Raw genomic sequence first — 22,588 nt, 5'->3', positions numbered from 1 at the left:
TTTATTGATCAAGGTCAATTTCTCATATTTCTTGATTTATAACAACAAATTTAACTTATTTAACACTCACATTATTCAATTTAGTTTAAAAATCACTCTTTAGAAAAATTATATTTTCGCCCCTAAACTTTTCATTAATTCCTATTTCGTCCCTAGGCTCGAAGAATGAAATTCATGCAATTCAGTCCCCTTTTTAAGCCTAAACAAAATTCATATATATCTATAACAGTCCATAGATTTCTCAAAAAATCAGAATTTTCCTTTAAATTTCACAAATTTGTCATTTAGTCCCTAAATCTCAATTTCACCCAAAATCACTTTGTAAAAGTTGTTTATTTACTAACAAACTTTCATTTTCTACCATAAATTTTAAATTTTCAGCATGTTCATCCATGGCACAATTTCCATACCTTGATAACTTTTCAAATAAATCCTCAAAATAGGGAGAACATGTTATCACGATCTCAAAAATATAAAAATTATTAAAAACGGGACATGATTACTTACCAATTTAGTCTTTCTCCTCTCTCCTAGGGTTTCCATGTAAATTTTGGGGAAGAAGATGATAGAAAAAGATGATATACTCATGTAATTAATTATCATCTTTTAATTTCCCCAAATTCCAATTTAATCCCTTTCTTTTTCTTAAATTCCATAAAAATCTATTATCTTTTGATTGATAGTCTATTTACCATATAAGGGCCTCTAGTTTTGAATTTCATAGTTATTTAACCCTTCTAGCTTCTAGAATTCAATTTCTACATTTTATACAAATAGGTTCTTTCATTAATTAATCACTAAATCGATAAAATTTTCATATCAGTATTTTCATGCAACCTTCCTATCATAATGCAACCCATGTCAAAATTTTAAAATAAATTTTTTCTCACCGGATTTGTGGTCCCGAAACCACTGTTCCGACTAAACCCAAAATCGGGCTGTTACAGACATAATTTAGTATTTCTACGTTTATAATATCATAGGTTAATACAAATAATTAACACCCTTAACTATTCAGGTTAAAACACTTATGTGAATTTTTTTCTTAAAATTACAAATTCTAACTTATCATGTTGAAAATATATACTTTTTGTGTTAGAATGGTATTTTAAGTGAAATTCACTTTTAACATTCCTACTGAAATAGTTATTGACATTAATTATTTGAACTAATAAATAAAATTATAAAAGTAATATAATTAAATTATGTCAAATTAAAGAGTAAAGCATAAATCACAAATTTAAATATAGTAGAGGCGCAAAATTAAAAATCGATCATCACCATATTTTTTTGAATCTTGACCAGACCTAGGGTGTTTTCTCTTTTCGTCTTTTTCTCACTTGTTTCTTTCTTGTCTTTTGACTTGTCTTTTTTTTTTTTTTTCAAGTTCTATTTTTGGGCATTTCTTATTTTTTGAATCTTTTTCTCACTTGGTTCAGGTGTATGGAGATATCGGTGGTTGAATAGGGGCTTAAATAGTGTGGTGGGCGATGATGATAAAAAGTGGGGGATATGATGGAGGTGATGGTTAACGAATGAAGGGTTTGGTGAATTAGATTTAAAATGAGTGATGGTAATGGTGTTTATTTGAGTTTATTGGAAGACTACAGATTAAGAGAGTAGGAGGCGGCAGTGGTATGACGAAAGCAGAGACGACATCTTTAATGGAGGCGACCATTAAAGTTCTTGGGTTAGAAGAGAGATGAGAAAAAGAAAAAGCACAATAGAAGATACGATTTAATGATGAGTGACCACTTTGTTCAATTTTATTAACGACAATGATTACTTTATCATTTTATTTTTGAGTGACCAAAATAAAAACACTCTATTTTAGAGTGATTAGTATTTAATGGTGTAATTTATCTCTTTTCTTTTACTAGAGCACATATGTCAAACATTTATTAAGCCACATGATGCCATTTAGTTTGGGTACCAAATTAAATATTAAAGCTAAACTTAATATTAAATTGGGACAAAAAAACCCAGGTACAAAATTGAAAATAAAAACCAAATACAGGTACCAAATGGCATATTAAGCCTAAAACTAATGAATTGTATGGTCCTTTCTTTCCCTGAAATTAGGTTCTGTTTCATCAGAGTGCTAAATCCAGCATCAAGACAAATGAAGACTTGGGACAAAAGTTCTAATGGTTTGAAGTAGATTTGATCATCCTTGTATGCATAAAATGCTAATTTATTTTCGCATGCCATAATCATGGTTAAAGTGTTATATATTTATATAAAATTTGATTCATTCATATTTATATAAAAATGAGCAGCAAAGTAGATGGTGTTTAAAAATACAATAGCAGCAGCAGCAAAAGCCTTCAATTGGAAAACATGCACAATTTGGCTGGCAAAAGAAGAGCTAAGGAATTAAATAACGAAATTATAAAAGGCCTAAGATGAAGTGGGTTCAAGCGTTGCTTGTTCATGCCAAGTGCCGTTCAAGTTAGATTGCCACAGCCTTACACGCCCATCACCCCCGGTGGTTGCCAAGGTCATTCCACTCATATCCCATTCCATCTGCCACACCTGATCATCAAACAACATTGAAATAATCAAACCCTTTGCATGAAAATGAAACCGGATCTACCTAAACTATTGTGGGATAGCAGTGCAGGCATGTAGGGCATAAACTTCAGCAGTTCCTCTGAATCTTATTAATAACCTCTTTCTCCAGGTCTTAGGTGCAGTTTTCATGTCACGAATGCTCGTATAAAAGTAACGCAGTTATCCGCAATGAGAAACAGAGAAAGAAACTTTGAAATCCCGGCAAGATTAGTAATGTAAATTTTCAAAGCCCTCAATTCTACCAGGGAGGATTTTAGACGATTTATCTCACCATCTGACTGAAAACTGCATTTATCATGTTGAAAGTCGAACTAGAGAGGAGTGATAACTATACAAATCATATGTAGACTAACAGAAAACAATATAAAGAACCTCAAAATGTAAAATTCTAAATATTGAATACCTCACTGTTATGTCCAGAAAGCAACGCAACCTTATCCATGGAGAGCCTTCCATCCATGTCAGTGGTTGATCCAACACGCCATACAGAAATTCCTTTTTCAGATGCAGTAGCTATTACCTCATATGGCCTACATCACCAAAAGAAGGCAGTAATCAGTTTCAACAGACAAATCAAAATGATCTGGAAACCATCCAAGTTGAATCCCAATGCAAATGAGGAACTTGTGGACTTTATATAATAATGTTTACAGTGCTAGTAATTGCAGGCCAATGGTGCGTGGAAAAACACAATTTTCAAAAAGAAAAATTATTTCCATTACCGTCCAATGTTTGGTGCCCATGCAACAGAATATATTTGATCTCCCTTGTCAACAGGCAAAGCCAACTCTGCTACTGGCAGCCATCTCTGATGAGCTGGATCAAATTCCCACACCTATTGAACTCTAGAGTGAGTCTAAATTAGCAATTTTAACAACACATTCACACAATTATGTTAGCTTAAGAATAATGCTACCACACAAATTCCTCACATCAATGTGTAAGTTATATAATATGGCTACCAGACTTGCACAAGCTTCAATAACTCAAATTTTCAGGAACTTGATGAATCAAACCGAATAAGTTTCAATACTACAGATACAATGCGAGCATATATGAACTGAATCGATGCTACTCCATTCCCATCATATTAGAGCAAAATTTAGTTACAAGGAAAACAAATACGGAAATACCTTGGGGGAATTGAGTTGTGGAGTGTCAGAATTGAAACCCAAAATAAAGCTTGATTCTTGGCCTTCACCATTTTGTGGATTCCATGAAATACATGCTGTCAAGCACGAAGCCTTCCCTACTATGGTAACCGAATCTATAACATTTTGAAATTCGGCCTGGAAATAAGAACATAAGAAAGTTAAAAGAAAATCATAAAGTGGATAAGTGGACCAAGTTGGAGAGAACTGATCACCTGAAGTTGCCAATTCTTTAGTTCCAAAGGATCGAGGAGCTCAAAGACTTTCACGAAGCCATCTGAGTAAGCAGCAACCTATAAAATAAAGAGGAATTTTAATATGCTATAAAACTGCTACTCTAACGCACAAAAAGCTATATTTGCTATTATGGAAACATGATGAAGAAAAGAAAAACCCAATTTTACAGCTCACCATTTTCAAGCTCGTTTGAGTGACACTAAATTGAACATCTAAAACCTTAGAGCTAGTTTTAAAGCTCGTGCATAGCTTCCATTCAAGAGGATTTGTACCTAACAGGAATATACAATATGAATTGGCAATTTCGAAATATTATTTACCAAATGTCCATTAAATGTCAAGAAATTAATTACCTTCTACAAGCTCTTCCCATATTGATAAAGTCCCATCTTCTGCAATGCAAGCAACAGCAACCCCATACTCGGGCGGGATCCAAGCAACCTTCACAACGCAACCTTCGTGCACCTAAATCAAAGGGGGGGTGAATCAAACTTTAAGCCTAAAATGGATAATTATTAATTAGATAAAAATGAATACTGAAAGGAAAAAAAATGTATTCTTTTGTTTCAGTGAACCTTGAATTTGAAGGAGGAAGTGAATGAAGAAGACAAAGGGTCACGAGAATCTAAAATTGAGAGATAACCATCGACGGAGCCGGCGGCTAATCTCTGGCCGCAGTAGTTCCAGGCCGAGCATATTGCGCCTTTATCGAGTGTCGCCACTGGTTTCTCCATGTCCGTACAATTTGTTACAGATTCAGTTGCTACAAAACCCTAAACTCCGCCGGTAGGGAGGGTTTGAATAGGGCCAAGCCCGCCAAAGATTGTGGATTTAAATTTGAACCTTTGGATTGACGGAGTTATTGGGCTTGACCCTTACTGTAAACCGTATTTTTTAGGGTTAATATACTATTTGGTATTTAAGTTTGGCTTCAAAATTCAATTTAATACCTAAGAATTTTTGTCCCAATTTGATATTTAAGTTTGGCATCAATGTTCAATTTGGTACCCAAACCAAACAAATTTATGTGGCCCAATGAATATATGATAGTGTGCTCTGGTAAAAAATCATAGGTACTTAGTTGGTACAAAAATAAAAACTCAAATACCAAATTAAACATTAAAGCCAATTTCAAGTATTTAAATAGAAAAATAAAACTCAAGTATCAAAATGAAAAACTTAGGTATGAAACTGAATTTTGAAGCCTAACTTAGAAAGTAAAAAGAAATAAAAATTCAAATATTAAAACTAAACTCAAATATAAAATAATATTAAAATATTTTAGGTCTACCCACAATAATTTGCTTTTTTTCCATACAATTAATGACACAATTAAATATTTGTTTTGATTACAAATTAGTGGTGCCAAACATGAGAATATGGAAAGTTATTTTTGGCAAATTGAAAAGTTAAGTTTATAAATTTATAATTTTGAATTTATATTATAAAATTATCTGTTATGCTTGTAAGAGTTAATAAATAATAATAAGATTTGATTTTTTAAATTACTTATTTCATAATTCTTTTAGTTTTCTTAAGGTATTCATTCGAGTGAGTTTAGTGATTAATTTTCCGCATCCTGTAAGCCCATTTATTATTATTATTATTTATTTCATAATTTTAATCTTATTAATATGATATTTTATATAATTTTAGATAAAATTAAATATTATAACTGTGAAAAATAAATATTTTAATAATTCAACTATCAAATTGCATGTAGTGGCGGTGCAAAGGGAGGTTGGCAAGGCCTCCCCCTTCCTATGTGAAATTTAATTTTTAACCCTTAAAAATTTACGTAGTTTTAAGTTATAAATAGTAAAATTCTACTTTGACCTCTTAAAAATGATAAAATTTTGATTTAATGATTTAAAAAATTGTAAAGATAGAAGCTATTAAAATAATGAAATTGCATTTTAGTTCTCATAAAAATATACAATTTAATTCAGATCCCAAGTAAAACTTTCTATCTTGGCCATTAATTTCATGCTTCATTCAGATAAATCATGCACGTCAAGTTTGCCATAAATTTAAAATTTCTAATTATTCATTTTATGTTTTAAAAAACTTTCAACCATTAAATATATATTAATATAGACAATATTTTAAATAGATATAATAGAGATATCGGATGATTAAAATATTTACATACATGACAAGTATAAATATATAGATAAATTTAATGGTTAGATTGTTAAAATGTTAATCATATAAAAATTACAAAATGACGTAAAATCACTTATATAAATCCCTCACTTTTAGTTTTTAACAACATTAAAGAGATAATTTATTTTAAATATATATTTTTTAAATTAACTTAATCTCTTCGATCTTCATAGGTAGCTAGTAATTTTGGATAAAATTTATTAAAGTTATCGAATAAATTATAAAAAAATGTTGGAAGTTTTTTAATGGCTTATCAAATAAGCGTGTTAATAATTATATATTTTAATATTATTTAATATTTAATTTATTTTTCTTCAAAATATTTAATTTCTTAACTAAATCAAATTTATGAGTCAAACATAATTTATGAATTCTTTTAAGTATAATGATAAATTTAGATCTCAATATATATATTTTGTTAATTTAACCATTATTATCTTTTAACTAAATTTGATCATTATTTTTTAAATATTGAAAATTAAACTTAACTAAAAAAATTAAAGATTAATTAATAAAAAATATAAATGTTAATAGTTATATTTGTTATTATGATTTTTTGACATGTGTACAAGCTATTTTTATGTTAACACTTTTTTACTGTAAAGTTTTGACAGTAGTATCCGTAAACTGTCCGGTGCAATATAGCTATGGATTCCGGCAACGCGAAACATGGCTCCGCCACCAGCGCCCCAACCTCAATCTGCAACGTTAGCCTCTTTCGCTCGTACAGATTTTGTGGAAACGCCATCGATTGACTGGCAGAGGTCGCTGATAATTGGTTTGGAGGTTGCTGTTGTTCATTCAGGGGTATAAGTGAGAAGCTGGTGACTAGATTTGCAAATTCCTATAGATGTGCTAAGGGTGTCTGTCTTTTGAACTTTACGACCGTTCTTCTTTGCAAGGATGTCCTTGTGGCATGTAAACTTTATAATGGAACTCATGAATACGCCTCGACCAGATTTTGCTAGGGACTCTGGTTTGAGTGAAGATATGTCAAGTTCTCAAGAGAGAGCAAATGACTTATGCGAGAAGATGAGTTCTATCATATCTTAAGAATAATAGTTTTAGTACAACTGCGCTGTTTACTAAGGAGAAAGCCAGTGGTAATGATTTTTTTTTTCTGCATTACCTCTATCAGATTTCTCTGAAACTGAGACATCAGTGCGAGGATATTGTGTTTATACAGCAGATCAGAACATATTGTTACTCTTCACATCCCTGTACACGATAGATAGTTGATAATCGTGGTGCAAATAAGCCAACCCTTAAGCGGCGCCGATTACTATTGTAAACCTGTGCATTTATCTTCGTGTCTCCATGTATTGATAAACTAGAAACCTAAACTCATCTCCACTGCAAAACATCAACATTTTTAACGATATTGCCATGTTGGATTAGACCCAATATCTCAATTTCAAATCTAAAAAACACTTTCGTCACACGTTTAACACTCCACAGTCTCTTAATTGCCATATTTTGAGACTCACTTTATAAACCCGATCAGACCCATCTGTTCTTGAGATTCACTTTATATGGGCATGGGTTGTGCTCCGAATTTGGAGTGGGGTCTAAAAACCCATATAAGGAACTCGATAAGCAGTAGAAACATGCAAGTTATAAATAGGTGTTAGAATCTTGAGCATGGAGGAAGCGTTTGCAAGTTCCTGTGGTAAAGATCCAGATTACCGAATAAACTCAAATGAAAAAGTAATTTTTTTTATCCTTCTTCTCACAACTTAACGTGTCAAAATATTTCAAGTCAAAGAATATAACTACAAAGGTTAACTTGGACACGTGTTAAAAAATCATTGGTGGGCAGAAAGATACAGTGAAGGGGCAGAGGATTTTATTGTGTAATTGTTTATAGCGTTAAGTGTCAATGTTGAGATCAGGTGTGGGAAATGGGCGAGGCCAACAGTTGAACCTCTTTTAACTTTGCTTCGTGAAATAGTTTCGTCGGCTTAAGGTCATCTACGAAATCCAGATAAGAACCCACGTTAAAGCACAACCACCACAGCTGATTGACAATGAACTCTCATAACAATTACAGCACAAATCATGAATGGAAACTGATCAAACTAAGTAAAAATTAATTAAGAAAAAAAGTTAGTTGCTTCTATGATAATATTGAAGAAATATTGGTTAGTTTCCACCTTTGTTTGCCAATCTTGAACACATACAGATAATATTTCCACTTTTTTTTTAATATTGTTGGTGTCTATTTTATAATAATATCATCTTCAAAGTTCGAACTTGAATCTTTCTTAAAAATGTAAAATGCCTTACCATTACACTCAACACTTATTGGTAGTAACAATAAAATATTTACGTTGATTCAAATCATGAATTAATATTTAATTTCAAGTTTAAACTCTAATCGCTTTTCCAACTCAAAAAGAAAAATAAAATTTTTCGAGATATTTAAATAAATTTTATATTACTACTAATTTTAACACAATTGATCTTGAATTAATTTGAAGTACATGCAATTAGTTTACGACCCAATCCAAAATCTAACACAATGTTCATCATTAGACCAATAACTTGAGGATGGGATAACTAATTTCTGATGTATTTGGATAATGATAAAGAAACTACCATGATCTGATATAGATTTCATTTTTCCATTAATGCAAACTTTAAGATACTATAAAATAATGATCATAAATAATTTTCCCAACTCTAATTTTGAGTTAATTGCATCTCAACACGTAGGATCAATTTGTAATATAACTATATGAACATCATAAAATGATAATTAAGATGTAAAATCCTCCATAAACGCAAAGTGAATCACTCTTCCATACAGTACATAAAATGGCTTAATTGTAACCATAAATTCAGCTGATGATCATAGAACTGAGAGTCTGAGTCATGAAAGGATCAAAGTACAAAACTTCAACTCATTACGGTAACATTAAAGAGGAAAAAATAAACCTAAAAAATATGAACAAACTATTTGATCACATCCTCGTTATTCATATAGATATATATATATGATAATATTTCTGTATAATTTAGCTTCTTTTAAGCACATGAAATACCGACAGTGGAGGCTGCAGTGAATCTTTCCGATTCACTTCTCTCGACTACCATCGAGTTAATCTCCGGCGAAAGTCCTCCAAAATCGATCTCCGGGACCTCGGGGATGGTCGTGAGTGCACCCGTCTTGTCGTAAACTACGAAGTAGTCCCCCAGCGATCTTTGTTTCAACCACAAAACCGAATGACTCGAACTTTGTCTGAACTTGAATACGAATTTGAAGAGTTTGAGGATGGAGCGAGAGAATTTGGAAGGCTGCTTTTTGGAAACCGGTGGCGGAGGAAGGGTGGTGGAGTAGTGTAGGGGAGGAGGGTCGACGACTGTATGAGGCATGGACATTGTTCTTTAATGGAGATTAGCAGAGTCGAGTTGACGGTTGAAAGGCTTGAGTTGGAACGAGTCATATGGTGTGGTACCATTGAACCGAGTAAAGAGGAAGGCTTCTTATATATGGGTAGATATGAGATTATAATTATAAAAAGATCCAAAAATGAAGGAAAGCTCACGGTCTCTTCATATGGACCATTAATTATTGGAGACTTTTTATTTGTATTATTTTCTAAAAGTAAATGTTAAAAGTCGGATCTGTACATTTTTTTATATGTGATAGATTATAATGATTACATAAAATTCTTGTGCGGATAACATTGCATTTTCGAAAAATAAGTGAGTGATTACACATTTTCTATTTATATATATTTTTAAAATTACAAATTGTAAAATAAACATGGTAATTTAAAGAAAATATTACTCAATGTTGGTATTTCTTTTCTCCGTAGGAGGAGTGTGTTACATTCAAGTAGTTAATCTTTTTTATTGAATTTGTATATTTTCGTGTATTATTTGAATTTATCGATATTTAATATATAAAATATTTAAATATATTAAATAAATTAGATTAAATAATTTCAAATATAAAAATATTAATTGATTATGTAGAATACTCATTAATAATTTTAACAAATAAAATTTCATCATTTAATAAGTTTAAAATAAACAAGGAAAAAACATACGAGTAAGTTGTATTCGTGAAGTTTTTAGAAATTTTATCTTTTTTCTTGAGTTTGTTTGTTATTTAAATTTTTACTTTTTATTTATTTGTTTTTTTTAAGTTACTCATTTACCTTTAACTAAAGTTTAAAGTTAAAATTTTAAATTTCGTTAATAATTTTTTTAAAGAAGGTAAAAGAAAATAATATTTTAACATTATTCATGCATTGTCTGTGAGGAATGTTTTGACTAGTGTAATTGGAATCAATCAGAATGAGCTGGTACAATCGATACGGACCGAAATTTAAACCAATGCGGAAAAAGAAATTGAACATTCTGATTTATTATTAAAACGGTGCATAATGACTGGTGCAACTAGAACTGGTGCAGACATGATTGATTACGAATGAGAATGTAAGCACCTAAGGTTGTCGGCAATGGTGGCATTTTTTTAATATGCTCTACTTCTAACAATCCTTCTTTAGCAAACGTCATGATCATGGGAAAGATAATCAAGAACAACATGATCCATGATTTTTGAGCTTTGGTGCGGTTGGTAAAGGAAGAGATCCCTTATTTAGGGGAAAAGTTTGGAAGAGATTAAAATCAAAGACTACCATTCTTTATTTTAATTGTTGTTTAAAAACCAATCTTTCAAATCAATTGAGAAGATTAAAGATAGCAGCACAGGACATCTTCCTTAAACTGCAACTCTGCTAGTTTCAGATGCCAGAGGTTTCATTTTCTAAAGACAGAATTGCCTTTCTGTCGTGGAACGTTGCTCCTTTCAATCTCAACCTAGCCCACGCCTCATGAAACATTTGATTTGTACATTTCAGCCGGGCCGAAAGGGCTTTAACTTTGGCTTTTGCTTAAGACTTTGTTTAGTGCTTTATACATATGATTAATCAACCACATCACTGCTAAACAGCTTGAACTTGTTGGCATCAACAACCAACTTCCTAATAGAAGAGAAAGCGCCCATGATTCCGGCACTGGTGAAGACAACCATGATAAACAGATTGATCCAATAGATGAGGGACGATGTTTTGGGCTTGAAGGTCATGTTGTAAAGAAGCATAGGGAGGACAAAATCTAAAGGGATAAAGCCAATAGCACCTATCACACCATTGATGTCACCAAAAAAGGGAAGCATTGCTGCCATAAACCCACAGAATATGACATACAGGGTTCGAAGAATTAGCCTAGGGATAAGGTTCCTCTTTGAAAACATCCCTTGGTTTACATCAGCTGATTGCTTCTCCATGATCTCGTAAGCAACTTGAGAATAAACCAGGCCAATGGCAAGTAGCTGTAAAAGAACAAATATAACTGCAAGGCCAATAACTATTGTCGGGGCCAATGATGGTCCATCGTCAGGCATTAGGCTCTTGAGAATGTTTGAATTTGATTTGTTTCCAAAAGCCCAGTATCCAGAAACTGAAGCTGAGTAGAAAGTAACTAAAATTACACTGTAACACATTAAGAGTCCTTTAAACATCTTCCCAGTAGCAGGTGGAGCCAATGTTGCCTGTATCATATACAATCTTGTTGAAATGAAAAACCAAGAAACATATATGGTGGTAACAAAGATTAGAAACCAAACAAATTATGTTCCAACACTTTCAGATGTAAGATTTTGAAGTTTACTTGTATTTCAGGAAGAATCCCATTTCCGAAAATGGCGGCTATTATGGATATAGAAGTGAAGGCACTAAACACCCTCGATGAACTTGAAGATTCCAATGAATAGTCTTTATGTGGAGCATTTTTAGACAAACCTGCACCACTAGTAACAGTTGTTTAAGTTCGAAAATGCTTTGTCTCAATATTGAAAAGCCTTGTTTAGCAAGTGACAAGTGGTCTCCCTGCTGCCCACATTGCTGTGGTTCAATATTAAAGCCTATTCATAGCATTGAATATTTCAATTGTCACAGTGACATCATTCACAAACTATTCATGTAATTTGAGCCAAGTAATGTATACCTGCGTGGATACAAGCACCAACCACAAGGAGCGTGTAGCCCAAGCTGAGAACTAGAGAAGCAAAATTGAGGTGTCTGAGGGAATGGAATGTGGGAATCTGAGAGAGAGCTATCATAACCACTGTTACCATTGCTATGAACTCGTACAGTTTCAACGATCCGCTGGGGGAAAGGTTCGAATACATGATCTTACAACATGAAAAGAAGAGAATTAGGAGAACAATCCAGTGATGTTAATATAAATATAGCTATCTAATATTTCAGACGTAACTAATTTATATTCAACATTCAAATCCAGCCGGATAATATGAATAACAACTATAAAATTGCATAGTATGAATTCATTTCTAGCTCATTGCTTACATGGTTGTAGACTTACATAATGCAGATAATTATGTTTACTGACAAAGACTGATGTGATCTATGCTATATAGCAAAAAGCCAAAAAGTTGAACAAAAACCAGCCACATAACTTAGCACCGGAAGATGGAAATAAATGATAAATGGATTGATTTGAACAATGACATTAATGGTATCTTTATATTAATGGTAAATGGGTCCCCAAGCGTCTCCATCGTTCTTGCAGATAAAATTACAAGAATGTAATCTTGTTAGAGGAGAAAATTAAGAAACATGTTCATGCTAATCTGTATTGTATATAAGTAATGATTTTTTAAGAGACCAAATTTTTCAGTGTTGATGACAAATGAGATGCCTTGATTTTGCCGAAGAAGCAATTGTAATGAATAAGTTATATACATATACCTGAAGGCATTCCCCTGCAAGCAAAATTGCTCCTATTCCAACCCCAGTGTTAATGGCTGTTTGAATAAATATCACAAAATAAAACATCCATCCTGATCCTGCATAATAAATGGTGAAGCTTTAGAGTAAAACCCTAAAAATTGAATTCAAAACACCATGGACCCGAATCAAGAAAAATGTTTGGATACCCATTTCTGTTATATTTTCACCTATTTATAAAGACCTTAATAAATGTTGGAAACAATGAGTTGGAACGTCCGCCTCATTGAGTTAACTAAACATAAACGAATTAAATATAAAATATAATTTGAGTAATAAAAGCCTAACGCGTAACTAATACAAGAGAGACAAACACTCCAAGAACCCGAAAACATAGTTTAACGGTTCAGCCTTTCCCGCTTTCCAAAAGAAGAACAAAGAAGTATTCTTCATGCCGTAATAAAAAAAATCACAATTTAATTTTTTTTAGGTGAAATTTTTTAAATTTAACCTTGATTAATTAAATTTTATAAAAGAAAACAGTTGATTGAATTTCTTATAAAATTAAAAATTAAAATAGGTGATGGAGAAGGAATTATTCTTGAAATGTGAACGAATAGGCAGCAACAAGAAGAAGATAGCCAACTTGAATGTGAAAACCTTTTCCGCACTGTTTGAAAAAACAAACCAAAAACGTTGGAATCAATTCTAGATGATGATAATGATAATGATGGTGGTGATGTTAGTTGTTACCTAAAACATCAGCGGCGAGCTCTCGGAAGCGTATATGGCGGCGACCAGCTTTTTCACAGTGGTCGAGCACCAAGGACATGAGGTAGTAAGAGTAGAAGGTTACACATCCCATCACCGTTAAACAGAAGAAGCCTAGTATCCATCCTAATCCTCTAAATGCATACGGTAACGTCAGGATCGTCGGCCCCACGATTGCCGTCGTTAGATGAAACCCCGCATGCCACCACTTCCCTATATTTATATTTCATCGTAAACCAGAAAGAAAAAGTAAACCAACGAAACTAAAAATCCATTGCTTTTTTTTTTCTCTTGAAGAGTGTTTTGGTTTCTGACCTTTTGATTCGAGAACAAACACAGCTCCGGCGTCAGAGTCTAGACGTAGCTCCGGTTGCGGTGGCTGAGCCATATTTTTAGAGGAAAAAAGAAAGAAGGGCAACTAGGAAGGCTAGTTGTTTGGTACTTATGAAATACGGCGGAGTGAAGTAATAAAAGGCAAATCAGAAACGGCGTTTTGTAACATATCTAGAACAAGAAATACTTATATCATATACGAAACATATATATATGTGTATGTAATGGAGTTTTCCTAGCTTGGGTATTTTCACAAAATTTGAAGATCATAAATAGAACATGCACCATTGTTTTTTTTTACCCTTTTTGTTTGAAGTTAGCCTCTGTTTCAAGATAATGCGAGAAAGTTTCCTGCTCTGTTTTGATTGCTTGGACGATGCTTGTCAGTAACGTGCCGTAATTGCCCTGTTTTAAACTACTCAATCATACAATGTTGCCAAAATTTAACCATCATTTTTAATTATTAACAGAAGATGTCTCTGTAAACAAAATACTGAGCTTGAAACGTTTTTAACTTATCAAGCAAGGATGGCTACTTATTAGGTTAACATATACACCCATCATCTACCGAATAAAACAGAGATTGACCCTAATACACGGACAAGCTTATATGTTTAAAGAAACTTTTGCCACATTATAATAGATATGAAGAATTTACAGGATATCAAACAGATATGGCTATAGCTAGGCCAAAACCAGTTGCCTCTTCAAAACAATCAGCTGTAGCTTTTTATTGTCCAACATATGTTGCACATTTTGAATAAAAAATTTAAGGCAAAATCTTAAGTTCCATTTCAAACCATGTTGCACATTTTGAATAGCTACTTCAAACCTTTTCATCCTTGTTGTTTCGATACCGTCTAATCCTCGTCTTCCACAGCGTCCAACTCACGACTTTCCGGAACAATCCTAGTGCATGAAGATTACCCATTTTCCCCTCCGATCTCCCTTCGGGTTCGGGCTTGTTTGATATGAATCCCGACCGCATCGAGTCATAGTGATAGCAGGGATATGGCAAAGCTATGGTGTGCCTCTCTAGGATACGACTGATTGAAGCTAATTCATATGAATCATAGAGAGGACTCCCACAATCCCATATGTTTTCATCGAGTTCCTTTTTCTTCTCTGATAACATTGGTCTTTTCTTTTCCATGAAAGAAAACACGGATCCATTTGTTTTTTTTTTTATACCATGACAGGATATCATCACTTCGGTTTGTCTTTGTTAAAACATGTTTGTTGCCGATTCATGACCAGTCAAATTCTAACGCTTGGAACAATGTTATTGGTGCGATGGGGGGCTTGTTATGTAGTTGGAGTTGTTGCATTGTTCATTTGCTTATCAAAGCAAATGAAAGGACTACCTAACAGCTTATAGGTAGAAGGGGAAAAAAAGAGAGGTAAAAAACGGCGGCCACCTAAATTAAAACTGTAACTACAATGGACCAGACAAACGGGCGGCTTTTATGTTTTATGTACTTGGCATATAGGATAGATAGAGTCATTTAGTTTAAACATTATTGGTTTCTCTCATTTTCAGCCCATTGTTTCTAGTTTTCACTTATTTTCTAGATGTTTAATTATGATTAGGTAAATTGGTATTTATGAAAGGAGGTTTCATGAAGTGGACACCAATTATCCAAGCCCGTGGGTAAAGTGGTAAGGTTGAGAATCTTATAAAGAAAAATGAACAAAATCTAAATGGACAGTGGACACATATATATTCTATATCCATTAGACCCATCACATTCCAAGACTGCTACACGTTATGTTGCTTTCAGTTCAGAATAATCCAAATATCCCAACCCTTTTCCTTTTCCACTTTCTCCTTTCAATAATTTAATTTTTAATATTACAATTCAACTTTTCTCCTTAATAATGCATTCGGTTTTCAATAATATAGTTTAAATCATGGTTTTATATATTTTAGTAGTTTTTTTTCTAAATATCTTATAAAAATATTTGTTATTGTTTTAAAAAATATTATTTTTGTCTACTCACGATATTAATTCAATTAAATTATAGGTTTTATTATAATAAAGATACTAAATATGTTGAGTCAATTGATAGAGCTCAAGTCCAAATATTATAGATGGAAACATAAATGAGAGAAGTACAAGATTTGATCTAATTTGACTTCAAATAATGGTTTCTCTGCGACTAGATTTGTTAGACTTGGAATCAATCAAGGCATCGCTCTGAAATAAGAGGTTGGACCAATTAATCTACAAATTGATATGAATCAGTTGAACAGAACTAAAAAAATTAGTTCAATCGATTTTTTCTACTTTTTATGTTTTTTTAATTATTTTTTAATTGAACTAGTGAATCGATGATTTGAGTGGTTTGACCATCGGTCCTATTCTAAAAATATTGCTTCAATTTTAATTCAATGCAATAAAATATATAATCCTAAAAAACATCAAGTAAAAAAAGTAATCATAAGTTAAAACTCAATTATAAAGAATATTAGCATAAAAAAAACCAATGCGCCCTATGGAACACACTTAGTTGCTTAGTGGGTCTTGGATAACCCAATAGTGAAGGATCTAATCGAGTCTAAATTGAGATATATATTAGATATTTTAACAATAACACTCCAACCAAAATCTCATTTATTTATTGTATTAATTTTATTTGTTAAAAAAAAATTACCCACATTGTGTGTTTGTTACAATCAAGTTATTACTAACTATTTTTTTTATATAATCAATTCTTTAATTGAATTGATTTTATTTCACATCAATTTAATTTGAATTTTCAAACACCGAGAAAATGAGAATATTTGATGTATCGTTAATATATAAGTTCAATGCATCATCAACGAATAATAACACGACACCTTATCAATAAATAAAATAAAAATAACGGAGGACTTACAAATAAAGATAAAAACGTTATATATATAAGCACAACTAAATAATAATAATTATAAATAAATAATAAAATCATAAACTCTAAACTCGAGACCTTAAATCCTAAACTCATAGGTTATTAATTAATTATTTATAATAGTTATAATTAATATTTAATCATGTTTAAATAAAATTATTTGTATTTATGGGTAAGCTACACTCATGGTCACTAAACTATTAGTAATATTACATTTTGGTTATTCAAATTCAAAATAACAAAATGGTCACTGAATTATTCGAAAGTTTCAATTTAAGTCATTGGACTATTTGAAAATTGTTATTTAAGTTACTAAGCTGTTAAGTTTTTTTTAGAAAAAGTTTGGCTAACGAGCTTAAGCAATAATTTGACGGTCTATATGATGGATCAATACCCATCAGCGAGTAGAAGAATATAACTTAATTCCAAGTCAATTTGATGGCCATTAATAGAGATCGGAGAAGAAAATTGTTTGGATTTTGGTTCCTAAATTCATAATGTTTAAATTTGTTTTATGAAAAAAAAAACTGAACAGTAGAAAAGAAGGGGTAAAAAAGCTTTCGATTGGTGTAAGCAGAGAAAGTTATACAACAACGATTTTAACAGTCTAATGACTTAAATGAAATCTTTCAGATAGTTTAATGAGCATTTTATAACTTTTTGAAGTTAAATGACTAAAACGTAAACTAGTGAACTTGGGTCTAATAGTTTAGCCTATATTTATTTATAAATATTCTATAATTTTTTAATTATATATTGACGGTGCATCAAATATTATTATTTAAAAATCCATATAAATTAAAAATGAAATGTAGATATTATTTTGGTTTTAATTTTGGATAATTTTATCATTGAGTTAAGTCTTATTTTACACTTAACATCAATTTTAGCCACAATTAAATAAGTTTACGCACATATTTTTATCCATTTCCTCGAATAAGGGTATTAAGACAGTCATATTTTCCTCCAAAGCGCCTCCCTCTTTGAACTCCTCGGCCAATGCTTTCTCGTTCTGTCTCCTTACCATAATCATTGGAAAGACGATATCCTCTTCTTCGCCGATTGCCGGGGTCGGTTAACGCCATATTCGACCGGATAACTAAGTTCCGTCGATATATCTTCCGGCTAGCTTTTTTTTCGTCATTTTACTTTTGTCTCTCTCAAAAGATGGCGTCTGAGGACGTGAAAAGGAGCGAGTCGGCTGTCACGACGATTGTGAATCTGGCGGAAGAAGCGAAGTTCGCTAAGGAAGGAGTTCAAGCGCCGAGCCACGCGTTCCTTAGTATTTGCAAGTCTCTAGTCGCTGGTGGTGTCGCCGGTGGAGTGTGAGTCACTTGTTTCTTTTAAAAGATTCGCTTCCCCCCCCCCCCCCTTTTTTTGTTTAAGTAGTTTGATCGTATTTTTACTTTATTTTTGAGACTTTTTTTAGTTTCTTCAGTCTTGACAATAGAAAAAGAAGGGCCGTATTTGTTCAACTGATATAGTAATTTTTTTTCCCACTTTCAGCTAACATTTTTAATATTATTCTTTTTGCTATGGATTCATTTCATTGTTTTAGAACCAGTGATTTTTTTATTATTTTTCATGGAAATATTCTCCTGTATGTTTTATTCTTCCTTGCAGCTATTGAATTTTTTTTTTGGTGAAAGCAGCTATTGAAATTTTAAACCTTTTCTTTTTCTAGTAATACTCTGATTATGATGATACTTAATCGGGGTCCCTTTTTCCCTGTTATTTTTGAAGAACTGATGATAAATTGGAAATATAGGACATATAAATAATTTGTTTAAATTAGGAGTTAATCTTTTATAGAATGATAGTTTAATGTTGTTTGAACCTTCAGAAGAAAAGCTCTTTCTCCGCTTTTAGGATTTTGCAGGACTTGATACTTTAGGGTTTTAAATATCGTGACATATTTAACAAGATGTTTTATCAATACGGTCATTCCCATTTCATATTTTCCACTCTCTTAAGGGTAGGGGAGCATTTTCTTTAAACTTCAAGGATGAGAACATGGTGATGGTGGCATTTGATGCTTCGAGAAATTTGGTGGTAACTCTTGTGGCCTTGATGGGTAGTTGTGAGAATTGAATAGAGGAAATGAGGGAGAATTGAATCTTTGATGCTGATCAGTGAAGAATGTAGTCATTCCTTGGTCTACAAGTTTGCTTGTAACTTTTTTCGTTTGAAAAATAGTTGCAATTGAATGGAAGGGTCGTAGGGAGAAATGTTAACACATTGATATTTTGATGGTTTTCTTCACTTCTCGTTGATATCATGTTTGACTTACCATTCATTGCATATTGCATTTACTGAATGTATGTTATATCTGTTTCAGGTCACGTAGTGCTGTTGCCCCCCTAGAAAGATTAAAGATTTTACTTCAGGTAGTTAATTTAATATTTTATTGTTGTCATTTGGTCCTTATTCGTTAAGTTCTCATTTTATTGTCATCTTATTCTTCTAGATTGAACACTCAACTTAATATCTATTATTGGTTTTGCTTATGGTGTAGTTCTTTAAATGCGTGGTATGTTTTCTTAGTGTATCAGTATTATAGTTTAGTTTCTTTCACTTAGAGTACAGATTACAGGATTTCCTTTTTGAACCTGCAGGTGCAGAATCCGCATGGTATAAAATACAATGGAACAATCCAGGGTTTAAAATATATATGGAAAACCGAGGGTTTTAGAGGAATGTTTAAAGGCAATGGTACTAATTGTGCTCGCATCATCCCAAACTCAGCCGTGAAGTTTTTTAGCTATGAGGAAGCATCTAAGTAAGCCTTGGCCTTAAGTTGTTTTTATCACAAATTTTTACCAAAACAGTTAAAAGGATGCCTGTCTCAGTATCCAAAATTTATCTTTGAACAACTGTATACAAAATATGAACTGATATCTTCCCTTCTACTTCTTTCTGAATATAGGGGGATTTTATACCTTTACCGGCAGCAATCAGGAATTGGTATGCCTGTATCCTTTTTGCCTTCACAATTGTTGTTTTTATTTATCCCTCCAATTGCACTTATGATGTGACTGAGATCTGAAGCTGATTGGCATGATTCAATTTTATTGACTATGCAACTATTGAGGGAAACATGTCCTGATTGTGAACTTGGTGTGCTGAATATCTGATTTTGTGTCAAAAGAGACAAATGCACTTGGTTGTGCCAACAAAGCGTGTACATGCATACTTTCAGTCTGCATTTATCATGTGAAGGGAAAATGGAATCTCTTATATGGCCTTGATTGGCAGAAGAGTTTGCATTTTGCAGTAATTATTGATGTTGTGGTTAGCATTTTACTAAGTACTTTCTTCGTTTAATTTTTTCTTGTAGAGGATGCTCAACTCACGCCACTTCTACGCCTTGGAGCTGGTGCATGTGCTGGAATCATTGCCATGTCAGCCACTTATCCAATGGATATGGTACGAGGTCGTCTAACTGTCCAGGTAATCTTTTGAGTTTCTTTCTGAAACATTAATTTAGTTGACTTAAGTTGGATCAACTCTCTTTTGCCTTTAGGGACAGACTAGCCTCTTGTTATCACTTGATGGCTACCATCCACATGTTATATTTGCAGACCGAGATGTCACCTCGCCACTATAGAGGAATCTTTCATGCTCTTACTACAGTCTTGTGGGAAGAAGGACCTCGTGCTTTGTACAAAGGCTGGTTACCTTCAGTAATAGGAGTTGTAAGTAAAACTTTTGCAATCTGACTACCTGCATAATTTACTGCCTTATGCATTCTAGGTATGAGCATCCAGATGCATCTAGTCTTCTACTAGTATAACGAGTTCCATTTATGGTCTGCCTGAACTTAAGTATGTGTTGGTTTTTGTATGGCATATAGCTGTTCATGGCTAACAGTCAAATTCCAATGTCTGATACTTTTCTACTTTTAGTATATGACTTCAGTAATGGAAGAATCTTTCACCTTATGTTTGTATGCAAAAGCCTAAATGTTTCTTATGATGTTTATAGGTACCCTATGTAGGTCTTAACTTTGCGGTTTATGAATCTCTGAAAGACTGGTTGATCAAAAGGAGACCATTTGGGCTAGTTGAGGACTCTGAATTAGGTGTCACAACAAAGCTGGCATGTGGAGCTGCTGCTGGAACCGTTGGCCAGACAGTTGCTTACCCTCTTGATGTCATTCGACGTAGAATGCAGATGGCGGGCTGGAAAGATGCAGCTTCAGTTGTCACTGGTGATGGGAATAGCAAGGCTCCCCTTGAATATACTGGTATGGTTGATGCATTCAGGAAAACAGTTCGGTATGAGGGTTTTGGAGCATTATACAAGGGTTTGGTTCCCAATTCAGTGAAGGTTAGTGTAACATCTTAGTCTCTGCAATCAACTTGCTCTTGATGTACCAAATACTTTTTCTCTATCGTTAACTTCTTGCATTCTGTTTGAAGAAAAGTGCCTGTACTTGTATACTTCTTACCTGTACATTTAAATAATAAAATGTTGTTTGCCATTTTCGTCAGGTGGTTCCATCGATAGCAATTGCATTCGTCACATACGAGTTGGTGAAGGATGTTCTTGGGGTTGAGTTAAGGATATCTGATTGAAGGATTATTCGATTTTTGGTTGATATTCAGTTTATTTTAGTGGTGAGGAATTGCTGTGAATTTAGGTGGTTATTTAGCTATGTTACTTTTGTTATTCGAAATAGCACATATTTAAATATAAATATAGAGGTATGATGTGTGAAATATATGAAAAAGCTTAGGAGAAAAGCATAATGGTGTCAGATATGTATCAGTTTTTGAAATTTACCTGTCCGAGTAACATCTACTTTTAGAGTCTGTATAAATTTCTTCAGCATCACATGTGCTGTGGCAATGACGTTAGGAAATGGTGCTGCTAGAATACGCTCTGTCAGATTACCTTTTTTGGAAGTTATTGCCAAGTTGTAGTAGTGATGATTATTAAATAAGACATCACATTTAAGTTTTAACTTTAAAATATAGATATTTATGTTACTCAGATTTTTACAATAAAATATATGATTTGGGCACCTATTTACTTTTGTGGTTGAAGAATAGTTTTTGTATTATACTTAATTTAATTTTATAATTAGTTAATTATAGTTTATATATTTTTCGAATTGCAGTGGTGGAGTCCTAAGGTTTAAAATTTTAATTTCCCTTTATATACGAACTATACTATGACTCTCCCAAATGTAGAAGTAGGTCTTTCCAATATTTTTATAGTACTAAAATAATATTAAAAAATATTCTTCATAAAAATAAAGGAAAATCTTATTGAAGAAGCTAAGTTTGGGGAGGTTTTTTATAGATAATCTTGTTGTTTATATTGAGAGGGATAATTGAAGCTTTGGATTTAGGCTCTATATTTAGTGATTTTATTTCATTGAAAAACGTTGTGCACAATTTTAATTAATGATATGGTATTTCTTTTGAACTTGTATATATTTAAGAAAATAATATGGAACAAAATTTTCATATAATAATTAATATATTACAAGATATTATATAAAATTTAGCTTAATCCTCCTAAAGTTAACATTCTAATCTACCACATGTGGAAAAAGTAGATGGGGGGAGAAAATAAGAAAAAAGAATGAAGGGAGAGGGTAAAATTAAAACTTCCATCTTTTCATAAAAAATGTATATAATTTTTAGAATAGGTATAAAATTTAAATAATTAGAATTAATTTATCAAAATACAATT

General features: G+C 32.5%; 4 protein-coding genes across 5 annotated transcripts; 1 reads left to right on the top strand and 3 right to left on the bottom strand.

Annotated features, from left to right (window-relative positions):
* Positions 1-2,216: 2,216 nt before the first annotated feature.
* LOC105765292 (protein SEH1) lies at positions 2,217-4,779 on the bottom strand. The gene is made up of 8 exons (XM_012584303.1): positions 4,538-4,779; positions 4,316-4,427; positions 4,137-4,234; positions 3,941-4,018; positions 3,708-3,863; positions 3,297-3,409; positions 2,978-3,104; positions 2,217-2,535 (listed from the first exon to the last, which is right to left on the bottom strand). The coding sequence occupies exons 1-8, from the start codon at positions 4,694-4,696 to the stop codon at positions 2,401-2,403; spliced, it is 978 nt and encodes a 325-aa protein (XP_012439757.1). The 5' UTR covers positions 4,697-4,779; the 3' UTR covers positions 2,217-2,400.
* Positions 4,780-9,155: 4,376 nt separating this feature from the next.
* On the bottom strand, positions 9,156-9,509 carry LOC105762277 (uncharacterized). The gene has a single exon (XM_012580154.2). It carries the CDS (start codon positions 9,507-9,509, stop codon positions 9,156-9,158), a length of 354 nt encoding a protein of 117 aa, XP_012435608.2.
* A 1,251-nt stretch (positions 9,510-10,760) lies between these two features.
* Positions 10,761-15,170, bottom strand: LOC105765284 (probable GABA transporter 2). 2 transcript variants are annotated; one of them, XM_052624764.1, is made up of 8 exons: positions 14,826-15,170; positions 14,295-14,398; positions 13,976-14,164; positions 13,643-13,873; positions 12,911-13,008; positions 12,147-12,333; positions 11,811-11,941; positions 10,761-11,691 (listed from the first exon to the last, which is right to left on the bottom strand). In XM_052624764.1, the coding sequence occupies exons 3-8, from the start codon at positions 14,046-14,048 to the stop codon at positions 11,065-11,067; spliced, it is 1,347 nt and encodes a 448-aa protein (XP_052480724.1). In that variant the 5' UTR covers positions 14,049-14,164; positions 14,295-14,398; positions 14,826-15,170; the 3' UTR covers positions 10,761-11,064. The 2 variants fall into 2 exon arrangements, with proteins under 2 accessions (XP_052480724.1, XP_012439749.1); XM_012584295.2 differs by lacking the exon at positions 14,826-15,170 and having other exon boundaries at positions 13,976-14,385.
* A 2,650-nt stretch (positions 15,171-17,820) lies between these two features.
* LOC105765285 (mitochondrial adenine nucleotide transporter ADNT1) lies at positions 17,821-21,915 on the top strand. The gene is made up of 8 exons (XM_012584297.2): positions 17,821-18,210; positions 19,224-19,272; positions 19,501-19,664; positions 19,812-19,849; positions 20,223-20,335; positions 20,467-20,580; positions 20,870-21,214; positions 21,379-21,915. Exons 1-8 carry the CDS (start codon positions 18,053-18,055, stop codon positions 21,460-21,462), a joined length of 1,065 nt encoding a protein of 354 aa, XP_012439751.2. The 5' UTR covers positions 17,821-18,052; the 3' UTR covers positions 21,463-21,915.
* Positions 21,916-22,588: the final 673 nt, after the last annotated feature.

Source organism: Gossypium raimondii, chromosome 12, assembly GCF_025698545.1.
Source record: "Gossypium raimondii isolate GPD5lz chromosome 12, ASM2569854v1, whole genome shotgun sequence".
NCBI lineage: Eukaryota > Viridiplantae > Streptophyta > Magnoliopsida > Malvales > Malvaceae > Gossypium > Gossypium raimondii.
The sequence above is the reverse complement of the archived record's forward strand: the minus strand, read 5'-3'. Positions and strand labels throughout refer to the sequence as shown.